This window comes from Hemicordylus capensis, chromosome 2, assembly GCF_027244095.1.
Source record: "Hemicordylus capensis ecotype Gifberg chromosome 2, rHemCap1.1.pri, whole genome shotgun sequence".
Classification (NCBI taxonomy): domain Eukaryota; kingdom Metazoa; phylum Chordata; class Lepidosauria; order Squamata; family Cordylidae; genus Hemicordylus; species Hemicordylus capensis.
In genome coordinates this window covers 46,316,113-46,329,489 of record NC_069658.1, presented here as the reverse complement: position 1 = coordinate 46,329,489, position 13,377 = coordinate 46,316,113, and the positions used below count along the sequence as shown (strand labels likewise).

At 41.3% G+C, this 13,377-nt stretch overlaps 1 protein-coding gene across 3 annotated transcripts in view; it reads right to left on the bottom strand.

Moving 5' to 3' along the window:
• The window catches only part of ARSB (arylsulfatase B), a 294,461-nt gene that overhangs the window by 49,535 nt on the left and 231,549 nt on the right, over nt 1–13,377 (bottom strand). For all 3 annotated transcript variants that reach the window (XM_053295442.1, XM_053295441.1, XM_053295439.1), the window contains exon 7: nt 12,611–12,683. In XM_053295442.1, the coding sequence (XP_053151417.1) occupies nt 12,611–12,683 (73 nt within the window). The remainder of the gene's footprint in view (nt 1–12,610; nt 12,684–13,377) is intronic.

The following is a 13,377-nucleotide window of genomic DNA, read 5'->3' as shown; positions in this document are numbered from 1 at the left end:
GAGTTCTAAAACCCATGACACTTAAGTAATGACAACTGTATTATTATTTTCTTGTTTCCTACTCATTAAAATAATCTTGAAACTCCAAAAATTAAAAAATATTTTAAAAGGAATGGGGCAAGCAACACCCAAAGGCTTTCACAATGTTTAGAGGGAAGAACCATGTTTAATATATGAACAATTACTCAGGATGGTATATATGATTTTATAGCTCTGTATTTTAAAAATAATCTATCATTTTAAGTGGTGCAATTTATCACGTCTCTCCCATGGCCAATTTTAAATACTGTGATTTGCACTCTTCAAGGAATCTACAAGAAAGTAAAACAGTTCCACTATTATAATTAATTTAAGTTAAATAATTTAATACTGTCCCAACAATAGTTTGCAGTACATTCCTAAGAATGTGTCAAATTTAATGGTAATCAATTCACAAAAGACAGATATATTTGCAGCATATTATTCTCCTCTCCAATGATAACAGAATGTAATGAGAACTTCTATTGACTTTTGGAGGAGTAATTGGGGTAGAAAGTCAAAATGCCAGATAGTTTTAAAAATACTTTTTAGTCAGAAATAACTTCAAGAAAAGAGTTTAAGCTATTACTAAATTTCAAACAATTTACTGAAGGTAGCCTCTGTAATGATTCCCAAAGTTGTGCTACTTATTCTAATATTAATGCAGCCAACATTTTGAGTGACCACCATTTTGAGTGATTTCATAGTAGAGAAATGGTGTAGGAATCACAGACTGAGAAACACTAAACAAATATGGCATTAAATAGTATTACTCAGAGTGAGTTTTCAGTCAAAGACCCACCTGGGTTCTGTACTTAAGAACATAAGAACAGCTCTGCTGGATCAGGCCCAAGTCCTATCCAGTCCAGCATCTTGTTTCACACAGTGACTCACCAGATGCCTCTGGGAAGCCCACAGGCAAGAGGTATGTGCATGCCCTCTCTGCTGCTGTTGCTCCCCTGCAAATGGTATTCAGAGGCATCGTGCCTCTGAGGCTGGAGGTGGCCCAGAGCCACCAGACTAGTAGCCATTGATAGACCTGTCCTCCATGAATTTGTCTAAGCCCCTTTTAAAGCCATCCAAGCAGGTGGCCATCACCACATCCCATGGCAAAGAATTCCATTGCTTATTTATTTATTACATTTATATCCCGCTCTTCCTCCGAGGAGCCCAGAGCAGTGTAAATGGTTAGCTTTATCCTCGCAACAACCTTGTGAGGTAGGTTAGGCTGAGAGATACATGACTGGCCCAGAGTCACCCAGTGAGCTTCATGGTTGAATGGGGATTGGAACTCAAGTCTTCCTGGTCCTAGTCAAACACTCTAAGCACTAAACTATGCTGGCTCTATGCGCTGCATGAAAAAGTACTTCCTCTTATCGGTCCTAAATTTCCCAACCTTCAGTTTCATGGGATGACCCCTGGTTCTAGTGTTGTGTGTGTGAGAGAGAAATTTCTCTCCGTCCACCCTCTCTATTCCATGCATAATTCTATACACCTCGATCATGTCTCCCTGTAGTCGCCTCTTTTCCAGGGTAAAGAGTCCCAGATGCTGTAGCCTAGCCCCAAAAGGAAGGTGATCCAAGCTCCTGACCATGTTGGATGCCCTCTTCAGCACCTTTTCTAGTTCTACAATATCCTTCTTAAGATATGGTGACCAAAGCTGTACGCAGTACTCCAGATGTGGCCGCATCATAGATTTGTATAAAGGCTAATATTAAGTTTTATTTTCAATCCTAAATGTCTCCCTTGAATTAGCCTTTTTCACAGCTGCCGCGCAATGAGTCGACACTTTCAACGAGCTGTCCACATCGACCCCAAGATCTCTCTCCTGGTCAGTGACTGATAGCTCAGATCCCATCAGTGTATATGTGAAGGTGGGTTTCTTTGCCCCAATATGCATTACTTTACACTTGCTTATATTGAACCACATTTTCCACTTTGTCACCCATTCTCCCTGTTTGTAGAGATCTTTTTGCAGCTCCTCACAATCTGTTTTGGATTTCACTACTTGTATCAGTATGAATTATTATTTTTATTGCTACTCATGTGAGCAAAAATGTCTGCTACTATACTTTGGAGTATTATTTCTTCACTTAAATGAGTAATCTGTTCTGGCTTTGCACATTCAAGCAACAATGGGAGAAAACAATTTAAATCTTCTTCAAAACAAGGGATATTTCTTCCATCCTACCACTCAGAGTGAACAAAGGATGGTTTGCTTTCAAGGGAACTCGTTTCTGTTTCTTCTATGATTTATTTATTTTTTTGAGAGGAGAACCAAATGCTTTTGTGGTGGTGTTAATTGTGCAAGCAACACTATAGCAACACCTACTGGCATATTAAAGCATTGCAATGGTATATGAAAACAAGTCAGTCTAAAGATGTGAAAACCTATCTGTTCCAGTCTAGAGAAAACATATATTTAAACAGAAATCTGAAGCTCACTCCATCTAACCAACCACAGAATGACAAATCAGTCAAAAGACTGGAAGATTCACTAACATTTTATTCTGAAACATTTGCAGAAGTTATCTGCTTTCAGTGCTGGCTGATTGCATGATGTTGCATTAGGACAGCAGCTGATCAGAAACACTTATTTGTGGTACTGCAAATATTGAGACTAGACAATATAATGTACATAAAATATGTACATGGAGAACTATCAGTCTTTGACACTAATGAAAACTTAGTGATCTAAGGTTTGTTTGTTTTTTAATGGCATAATATGTAATATATAAAGCAACTCCACCTGGAAAGTGAAATAATTTCCTCTTTATCTGTTTTTTAAATTATTCCCACTCACTCTTGTTTCTCAGGGACACAAATGGAAAGAATATAACTGAACAACAGTTCAGTTTAAAATGCAGATGTTTTGGAAGTTGTTGAAAAGCGCCTCCATGATTAACTATGTTTCATTTCTTATAGACAACTTGGCCCCAATACTTTATATTTCCTGTAAAGTATTCCCTCTGTTCCATGCTAGGTACTATTAGGAAAGGAACTGAAAATCAAATCGGAAGTATAATAGCTATCTTTATATACAGTGGTCCCTCGACTTACGAACTACTCGACATAAGTATTTTTCGAGTTACAAACGGCAGTTTTAGATCCGGTTTTAGATGCGGTTTTTTCGACTTACAAAATTTTAGATGGTGTTTCCTCGACTTACGAATTTTACATGCGGTTTCCTTGACTTGCCTGCCTGTTTACTGCCTGTTTATTCTTGAAAAGAAATGTTCCTGTGCAGTTTGCAAGCCTTACTGGGGGTCTGGGTCTTTTTTCTAGGCTCCGGAACGCATTAATCCGTTCCCAATGCATTCCTATGGGAAACCGCTTTTCGACTTACGAACTTTTCGACTTACAAATGTGCATTCGGAACGGATTAATTTCGTAAGTAGAGGGACCACTGTACATCACTGCTGCATTTGGAATCCTTTGTACAATTCTAGTTGCCCATTTCAAAAAGGATATCAAAGAGCTGAAAAAGGTGCAAGAAAGGGCAACCTAAATGATAAAGAGCTGGCACACCTTCCCTATAAGGAAAGACTACAACATTTTGAGATTTTTAAGTTCACAAAAAATAAAACAAAAATTAAACCCCTGCATACTATAGAGAAAGTGGGTAGAGAGAACAATCTATCATATCAGAATGAAAATAATATTATAATGAAATTGGCTGCCAGTAAATTCAGAATGGACATAATAAAATATTTACACAACACATAACTTTTGGAATTTTCTGCCACAAAATGTGGTGATGGCCACTGGTTTATACTCTATGGAATTAAAGCTCAGAAGAATTCTACTTCCAATTCTGGTCAAGAATAAGCAAGGATTGCCTGTTATGTCCAAATCTGAGTAATCTTGGCTTTTTTAATAACCACAGTTCCAAAATAAACCAGAATCTGTACCTGGGAATTGTTGCAACTGTGGTTAAAATAATCCAGAATTGCTTGATTCAGTTATAACAAATTGTGCTGAAGAATTCCTCCAAACCTCACACAAAGGGAAGGAACGAGTATGTAATCTCGAGGCTTGGGGACATCACACAAAGCCAGGATTTAATTCTGGGTCCATGTTATATCAGAACCAGCCCTCTTTTGTAGAACACTACTTTGTCAAAAGGGGAAATGAAATAAAATCTACCCTAGTTCCCAAAAGATCAAACACATTCCTTTTGAGTTGGAACAATAACTCAAATAATTTATTGGATAATGGAACAATAATGCTTTAGCAAGAGGCGCAAGAGATAAATAAGCCCCTTCCCTCTTTGGTGTCCAAGAAAGTGTACCTTAATACAATAACAAGATCTGAATTTAAATGCAGCTGGTATGCCTTGTGAGGGCGGAGTTATGATACTTTGTCTTGATTTGCTATGGGAAGCAGCCGTCTTCCAGCTGTACAAATGGCACTCTGGCTGCTCTCCACATAAACATTTCCACCTGGCCTCAATAGAATGGGGAGGGGGAAAGAAATGATGTAATTTCCAAAGCACTAGCAGAGTAACAGCCAGGCAAACCCATCAATCAGACCTCAGCAAGCCCATACACAAGCCCTCTCAAATTACCACTTCACACCAAGAACCTGCTGAAAACGTCCCCTTTTAACATCTGCTTCTTAGGAGTCTATGACAATTAAATCTGTTATTGCAGGGAGCAATGTGGAAAGAACTGGGATGTCACATTTCTACAGCTGGGCATTTAACAAAACAGATGGCCTGTATCTGAAGCAATGGCTCTCTTTGAAATCCAATTATTAAACAGTGAGAATAAGGCCTAGATGAAGCTGGCCGAAAGAAGGAGCCCTGCGCTTCTCATCAGCAGTTCTTACAGAACAGTCACTAGGAACAAGTGTGAAGAATTCAAACTCTGGTCACTATAGTTAGCAGTTAAGAGAAAATCAATGGTAGCAGCAACAGCATATTATCTGCATTGTTTTGATCAGTTCTATACAACAAAACCAGAAACTCCATAGGAACATAGGGAGTTGCCTTATAGCAAGTCAGATCCTTGGTCCATTTAGCTCAATATTGTCTACACTGACTGGCAGCAGCTTTCCACGGTTTCAGGCAAGAGTCTTTCCCAGCCCCAGGGGCGGAGCCACCACTGGGCAAATGGATTCAAAGAACCCGGGCTGCACCCAATCAGGGGCTGCAAGCGTAGCCCCAGACACGCCCCCTGCATCTGACATCAGACGCGGGGGCATTATTTCGGTCCCAAACAGGGCTGCACGGCCCCATTTGGAGCTGAAATAGGCCCGCGCTATGTTGGCAGCATGGTCAGAGCAACTCTCCCTGCCTTAGAGGCAGGGAGAGCTGTTCCTGGTCCTGCTGCCAATGCAGCTGCCAATCTCCCTCACAAACAGGGCCGCACGGCCCCATTTAGAAGCGAGATCGCCCCGCACTGCATTGGCAGCATGGCTGGAACAGCTCTCCCTGCCTTTAAGGCAGAGAGAGTTGTTCTGGCCCGCGCTGCTCAAAGCAGCGCAGGCCAATCTTCTTTCCAAACGGAGCCGCGCGGCCCTGTTTGGAAGGAAAACCACGCCTCTGCATCTGATGTCAGATGCGGGGGCATGGCTGGCCGGGCGTGTCTGACATCAGACCCTGCGGGCGGGTCCAGGGGGCCGTTGCGGCAGCCGCACACGGGCCACCGCCAGCCTGGCTCCGCTCCTGCCCAGCACTACCTGCAGATACCAGGAATCGAACCTGGAACCTTCTTCATGCAAAGCCGAGGCTCTACCACTGAGCTACGGTCCCATCCCCGAACTCCTAAAGGTTTCTTATAAAACTAGGGTCACTGATAATTTCCCCAACTAGTTCAGTAGAATATGTCAATTTTTAGCAAACTCAGTCAGTGCCTGCACAGAGGCCTCTAGGTAGACTAAATTTTCCATGCTATATTCAGGAGACAACATCGCAAATAACACTGAGCCAGTGCAAAAAGACTGCTTATCTGCACTAAATAATGGGGATTTTCAGAACTGCACTGTTACACAAAAGTTCCCTGCAAAACATATGAAGGACAAATAGTGCAATACTAATCTGGAATGCAAGCTCTAGTAATCTGGTGATGGGAAGGATCCAGTCCACACCATGCAGAATGCTGCCATGTCCCTTTTGCTTACAGCTGCATCATAGGCAGTGCAGCAGACTAAAGTTACTACAATATTACAGAGTAATGAAATATCCACACATGGGAAAATAGAGGACCTCCGTGCAGCTCCTTGGCAGTGGTAAAGAGGCTGCCATTTGTGCCTGCGCAGGCTTTTTTTTTAGGTTGCAGCATGGAATGATCCTGTCACTGGTGCAAACCCACAATTAGAAGCCCACCTCTTCACCCCAGCTTTTTCAGTTTTTTAAATTTTTAGGTTTTAATCTGTTTTTTGACTTTTAAATTGTTTAAATTGTTTTAAGTTTAGTGCATGTTTTTAACCTGTTTTATGTAATTGTTAACCGCCCAGAGATGAAAGTTTGGGGCGGTGTACAATTTGATTGATAGACAGACAGACAGACAGATAGATAGATAGAAGGCCTATAGGAGTCATGTGTTAGTCTTCAAGATGCTATTAGAGCCAGCGTGGTGTAGTGGTTAGAGTGCTGGACTAGGACCAGGGAGACCCGAGTTCAAATCTCCATTCAGCCATGAAACTAGCTGGGTGACTCGGGGCCAGTCACTTCTCTCTCAGTCTAACCTACTTCACAGGGTTGTTGTGAAAGAGAAACTCAAGTATGTTGTAAACCACACTGGGCTCCTTGGAGGAAGAGCGGGATATAAATGTAATAATAATTATATTATTATTATTAATAATAATAATTAGGCCAGTGCATCCCAATCTTTGTTTGTGAGTACCACTTTCTCCAGGAATGGGTGTTGTGTGTGGGAAAAGGTAGCTTCTCACACAGTTGTCCCTGCAGTAATGCAAAGGCTCCTGATCTCTCCTCTACGCTGCACCCTTCTTCTCTCCTTGCCCAATCCACACCACTTTTGAAGGTCTGGGCTGCCCCACAGCTGCCCTGGGCTATCACGGCATGCCAATCCCAAACATTCTCCTCTTCAAGTGAGGCTGCCCCAGGCAGAGCAATGACAAGCAGCTCCTGCACCAGAAGAAACATGTACCACCTGCCTATGAAATACCACCAGTGGTACTTGTACCACTGGTTGAAAAGCACTGTGCTTGACTCTTTATTGTTTTTGCTGTAGTAGACTGGCACAGCTACACCTCTGGAAGCTGAGTATTGTGGCAAGTGAAGAAGAGCTCGGCCCATCTAGCTGCTTGCTTCACACAGGATCATGCTTTAAGCAGTTGAAGTAGAAGCAGAAGCTTGTGTCACAATACCTAAAACTCTGGATATGACCGCTGACCAAACACTGAAGCAAAGTGCCTTATGGAAACAAAGGTGATTAAAATGTGGTGATTTGCAAGAAGGCAAACTAAAAAACAGTCACCAGATGACAGACTCAAGAGAATGCTGCTCCTGAAAGAAAATGTCATGATTATTTATATTAAAAGAATATATCTCAGCATATGTGCTCCTCCCACAAAGAACCTTTTACTACCACATTTATAATAAATTTGACAGCCTCAGGAAGTGACCTGAAATGCATCCAATGCCTAGGAAGAAAAATGCTTAACGTGATCTGGAAAACTAGTTCAATGGCTGTTTTCAGTCTCCCAAGTATTGAATTTCCTTTTGTTCTTCCCAGCACAGACTTTTCCCAACAAACAAACAAAAACATTATCTTCCAGGAAGAATGTTTCCCTTATTTAATGAATGTTTCAAATCTTTAAAAGTCACTAAACTGCACTTTAACTTAATGCAGTACCTTCCTCCAGACACAGACAAAAATATTCTAGGAAAATAGTTTATCTTGAACTACTATTTTTCTAAGACAACAACTGAAAAAGTCTCTAGCAAAAGTGTAATTGAATTGCGGGACTGTTACCAGATACAGCATAAACAACAATAGTATTTAGAATCAGATAATGTTTCAAGCAAAACCACATTTGTAAAAGTAATTCACAAAAGAAAGTGCTTGTTAAAGTAATAAACTACATATCTGTACTCTTTTCACATATTGAACATATGGGTATTTTGCATGTAACTCAATTTCAGAACTGTTGTTAACCCATATTAGTACTTCCATAGTATACCACAAATACGACAATGTTAAGCTACCATAGACTATTCTCAGAGGTTATTCGAAGCTTATTAGAAGACAACCATTATTATGGTTTCACTGGAGGCACAAATGACCAGGCTCAAACTATCATACTTTGGGCACATTATGCGAAGACACGGCTCCTTTGAGAAGTCCATAATGTTGGGAAACATTGAAGGAAAGAGAAGAAGAAGACAACCAGCAGCAAGGTGAACACAGGACATAGGAAGCTGCTTTATACTGAGTCAGACACTTGGGTCCATCTAGCTCAGTATTGTCTACACAGACTGGCAGTGGCTTCTCCAAGGTAGCTGGTGAGAGATGTTGCTGGCATGATTAAGAGGTGGGGGGTGGGGAAGGGAATCTGCCATTCCTGGCTCTTGAGCAGCATCTCCAGCCTCACCTGTTAGCACTTTCCTTTTGCCACCCCATGGCCCCACTTAATTCCTCTGCTCTCCCCATGGCCCAGGGGCTTTTGCCTGAAACCCCACAGCGAGCACTCCAGGCTGGCCAGTTTCCCTAACAGCACCAGAGGCGAAGAGGGAGGTGGATGGACCCAATTACGACAGCAACGAATGCACCACTGAGAGACCTAAAAGGCCAAATTGAAGACAGATCATCCTGGAGAGAATCTATCTATGTGGTCACAATGAGTTGTCATCGACTTGACGGCACTTAATCAATCAATCAAGAGTGCAGAGGGAGAATGTAAGAATATTTCAGAATCTACTGGGAGAGCACAATCGTTCTCTATGGGTGCTCTAAATCTTGCACCAGAATAAATCCTTTGAAAAATAGGGAAAAGATAAATGAAGATTTGAAGAACCATAATGGTTCTTTAACATTCCATCTTCTAAGACAACAACACACAAGTGACAACTGAGACGTACCTCACAATAGCAAATGGGCAGATGAGCGGCTGGAGTATTCACTGATATTGTAGAGATATGGTAGTGGAGTGTCAAATTAAAGCACAGAAAACATACAGATTTGTAGGGAAATCGTAGTTTCAATTATTTGCCAACAGAAACACTCACAGGCATGGGTGGATATGGGCTGAAGTCTTTAAAAATCTGCCTAGCTTAAAGAGTTGATGCAGAATCAAAGAAACTTGGAGGCTAGAGATGCCAGAGCACTAGTTTTACTTTTTGAAAATTCCCTGCCCCAACACCACACCCAGGTGCTGTAAGCATCATGGAATGTTGCGGCATCATGAAATGCTCACCAACATTCTAACTATTCAGGAGTTAAATCATCTCCTTCGAAGAGTCTAGGGACAGAACTGTGCAGCTGGTGGAAAGGGTGCAGAGGAGTGAAAAGATAGTACTATCACAGTAGGAATGAACTGCTGGACTGAGGGGAGACATCCTAAAACTCCTCCCTTCCAGCCCAAGGGCCAACCCACACATTTTGTAAAGCATGTGATTGACTTTGATGTGCTTGTTGTTTTCCCTAAACAGAAACCTTTGGTGGCAGGAAGGGGCAGGACTTGGACTGGGATCATGGCATGGTTTTTGTTTTGTTTTTAGCTCTTTGCCCTCACCATGGTCCCAGTCTGGATTGTTCAGCAGCTGTTTCTTCAGTGGCTGTTTAGGGGGGTGGAAATCAAGCACATACGTAACATCAAGCAGTCACATGACATCAATGGGAGCTTCCCTCCCAGGGCGAAAGGCAGCTGCAGGTGGTGGTGGTGATTGTGATAAGGACCATGGTGAGGCAAAGGGTCAAAACCCCACTCTGTCCACATCATGGTCCTGATCTTGGACAGGCCCCTTCACAACTGTTATTTAAGGAGGAGTGTGGGGAAGAAAACAAGCATGCAGGGGCCAATCATGTGAATTATTCACATGAATAATCCATCATATTTGTTTATTTGTTATTTCTCTGTGCAAACCACTTTGGAAACTTTTGTTGAAAAGTGGTGTATAAATATTTGTTGTTGTTGTTATGTAATGTGAGGTTTGGCCCTAGCAGATTATTAGTTCACCTGTTGTGAGAAAGAAGCTCCTGGGCTCACTCCAGGCTTGTTCTCCCTCTCCTGCCTCAATGTCACAATTCACTGATGTAACAACACTGCCTCTGGGGGAAAGGGGAGAGGAATAGGATCTTACTTCCCTATGCTAACCTCCCCTGCCCACCCCCACCACCAAGTTCTGCAGAGATGGATGAAGAAGTGGCTGCTTAGCTCTCGCCTTACTCAAGAAAGAACAGAATGAGAACTAACCTTTTCCTCCACCCACTCTGTTGGGTTGAAACTATGTTCCAAGGAACTCAGGGATTCATCAGAAACTTATGGGCGGACCCTCAATGAGAATACTGGTAATGGCAGACAAACTTAACTGATAGTTTAGCCACCATTACCAACCTCTCCCAGCAATACACAGCCACATGGGACCATTAGTAGGGTTCAAGGTTGCACCTACTTCACATATGGCAATCCTGAAGTCCAGCAGGCCAGGCCAGCAGTGAACTGAGTGGACTTGAATGGACTGCACTCTAACAATTCCCCAATAATTCCTTACAATATTTGTCAGCAGAAAATTCAGTGTGAAATGGGTTTCCTGAAGGCAGAATGTTTGAAAACCACTGAAACAGAACATTCAGAACTAGTCATGTTCTAGTCTTACGGTGTCATAAATTTAACAGTCCACTCTACAAAGGTCAGCTCTTCTTCTAGACCACTCATAACAATGGCACAACAAATGTCTTAAATAAATGTTTGCTGTTTTATCATTACTCAAACATCATGACGCCATGTTTCTGGCTACACCATGAAGAGAAAGTTGGGTTTCTTTCTTTCTTTGTTTAAAACAAATGCTGCTGTTGTGATTTATTGTTGGTAATTAAGCAGTAATTTTCTGCTGGATGCAAAATGCTGATCTCATCTCACATGACACAGCCTGAAATATACTTAGGGGACTAGGGTGCTTACCATATTAGAGTTATAGCCTATTAAGACTGGATACAGGCCAATGATGAGATCAACTCTGTCCTGCATTGCTGAAAGTCATTCCTTTTCGAATATCAAAATGCTCAATCTTGCAACATGAGATATGTGTTTTTTATACATACTCAGAACACAGTAAGCATAGGAAACAAGGTATTTGCAAACTCCTCTATGGGAATCAAAATAAAACACATATCAGAGGAGAGGAAACAAATAAGTAAGATATGAAAGCCTTTATTATTACTGTACTTTACTTCAAAAAGGAATCTGCTCAAAGCACATTCACTTGAAGTAAATGCTATTGAAATCAATTAAACTGACTTCCAAGTAAATGCATTTAGGATCAGAGTGTTAATATTTTGCATTTTTCACTTCCATTTGCAAACCAAAATATTGCCAAGAACTACTTGAACACAGCAGTTCTTGCTGTTTATAAAGTTATAAGGCCAATTGACCCTTGGAAACTAAACATGTTAGTTCTTGTCCAATTAGGGTTGTGTCCCAGTGTTCTTGTCATATTCATTTAATTTCATTTCAGTTTTGCCCTTCACTGTCCTAGATCTGAGGATCTGTTTGCATGAAATGTTGTTCCAGCACATTCTGGAAACAATAGAGTAGTCCACACTTGGTGTTGGATGGAGTCATTGATTAGGTCTCCACTTCTAGGTTTGAACTTCAGGTAGAGCAGGAAATCCCAGAAAGCTTAAGTCAGCCCTCTCACAAATGTACAGGTCATGACATCATCCCAGAGGGGCAGTAAAGATGCCTTGAGCTGACAGATATGGGAGAATTCCTGGAGTGCTTCTATTACCCAGAAACCATAGGCTCAACTCTGATATTTGACTGACTGGGAAAAGGAAGAGCAAGATACTGGGGGGCAACTGAATTATCCTACTGGTATACAGTTAAAAAAATGGAGGAAAGCGGGGAGGGAAGAGAGAAGGGAGAGAGTTTTAGATGGGATTCTTAAGTAAGCAGTGGCCTTCTGCTAAAACAAATAAGGAAGGATTTATCAAAGTACCTTGAGTATCTAGATGGGTGTCATTCTGAAAACTCATAATACATTTTTTTACGCCAGATATAACGTTATAGCACTATATCGCAGCGATTAAATTCGAAACAAGGCACTGGAAATATGAATGGCACCCTGCTGTCAGCATAGGGACTGCGGTATCACAACACAGGAAGAGCTGAAGCATACTACAGAAATATGTCATGACCCTGTTGCAGGATCTAATCTGAAAAGCACCCAGGCCAAGAAATATCAAGCTCCTCCTCACTTGGAAGCATAGAAATGGAATGTTATTCCAATTTCCAGTGAAGAAATTTTATGCTCAGCAGCTGATTTCAACAATGCAAGTTGACTAATCTCCATCTGTGTTCACATAATCCGATTGTTCATCACTAGTCTTAAAGAAAGGAGTTTTTAACTCTGAAGTTCAAAGTTATTCAGCACATGAAAAAAGTAGCTTACATTTTTACTCACCTGTTTTGTAAATCAGAGTGTTTCTTTCTGAGGAAAGTTGGGCACCAGTTCACAAATTCAGGGTATATTGTATCTGGAGAAACAATTGAAATGCAGTGTAAAAAATAGGTAAAGTAGACAGGAAACCACTCTATAACCCTGCCTAGTTATGCCTAGAATTCTCAAATTTTACAGCACAGCCTGAAAAACTGTGACTATTTCATTATTGCTTACTTTCCTGAAAAAGTTACAATGTGGACCATTCATAATGTGATTCTCAGCTCATGAATCTCAACACTACATTTGCATTCTTCCTTGAATACATTTGCATTCTTACTTGAACTGAACAATGAATGAGATATTCCAAATTGTCTATAGGGTTTGAATAACTAACAACCTGATCAAGAGTACATCAATTTAAAGGATCTAAACTCTGGTGCACGATCACAATGGTTGATCATGCCCATGGATGGGTCTTGATTATGCCCAGTATGGGGGGTGCGACTGAGTGCAGTACTGTCCCCTTAACTGGTATCACACAGTGGTGTTGACTCAGAAACAGAATATAGCAGGAATGGACCAAAATAGTGGCCAACATCCAAATACTTAGTGTATAAAGCCAAAAGAAGCACACACCAAAAAGATGAGGCTACATTCTAGGGATGTGCAAATTGATTCGGGTACAAATCGATTTGTACCCGAATCTAGCTGATTCGGGTGATTTGGAGACAAAAAAAAATCACCCCTGTGGTCCATTGGCTAGATTCTAATCGAAACTGAATCGCGCC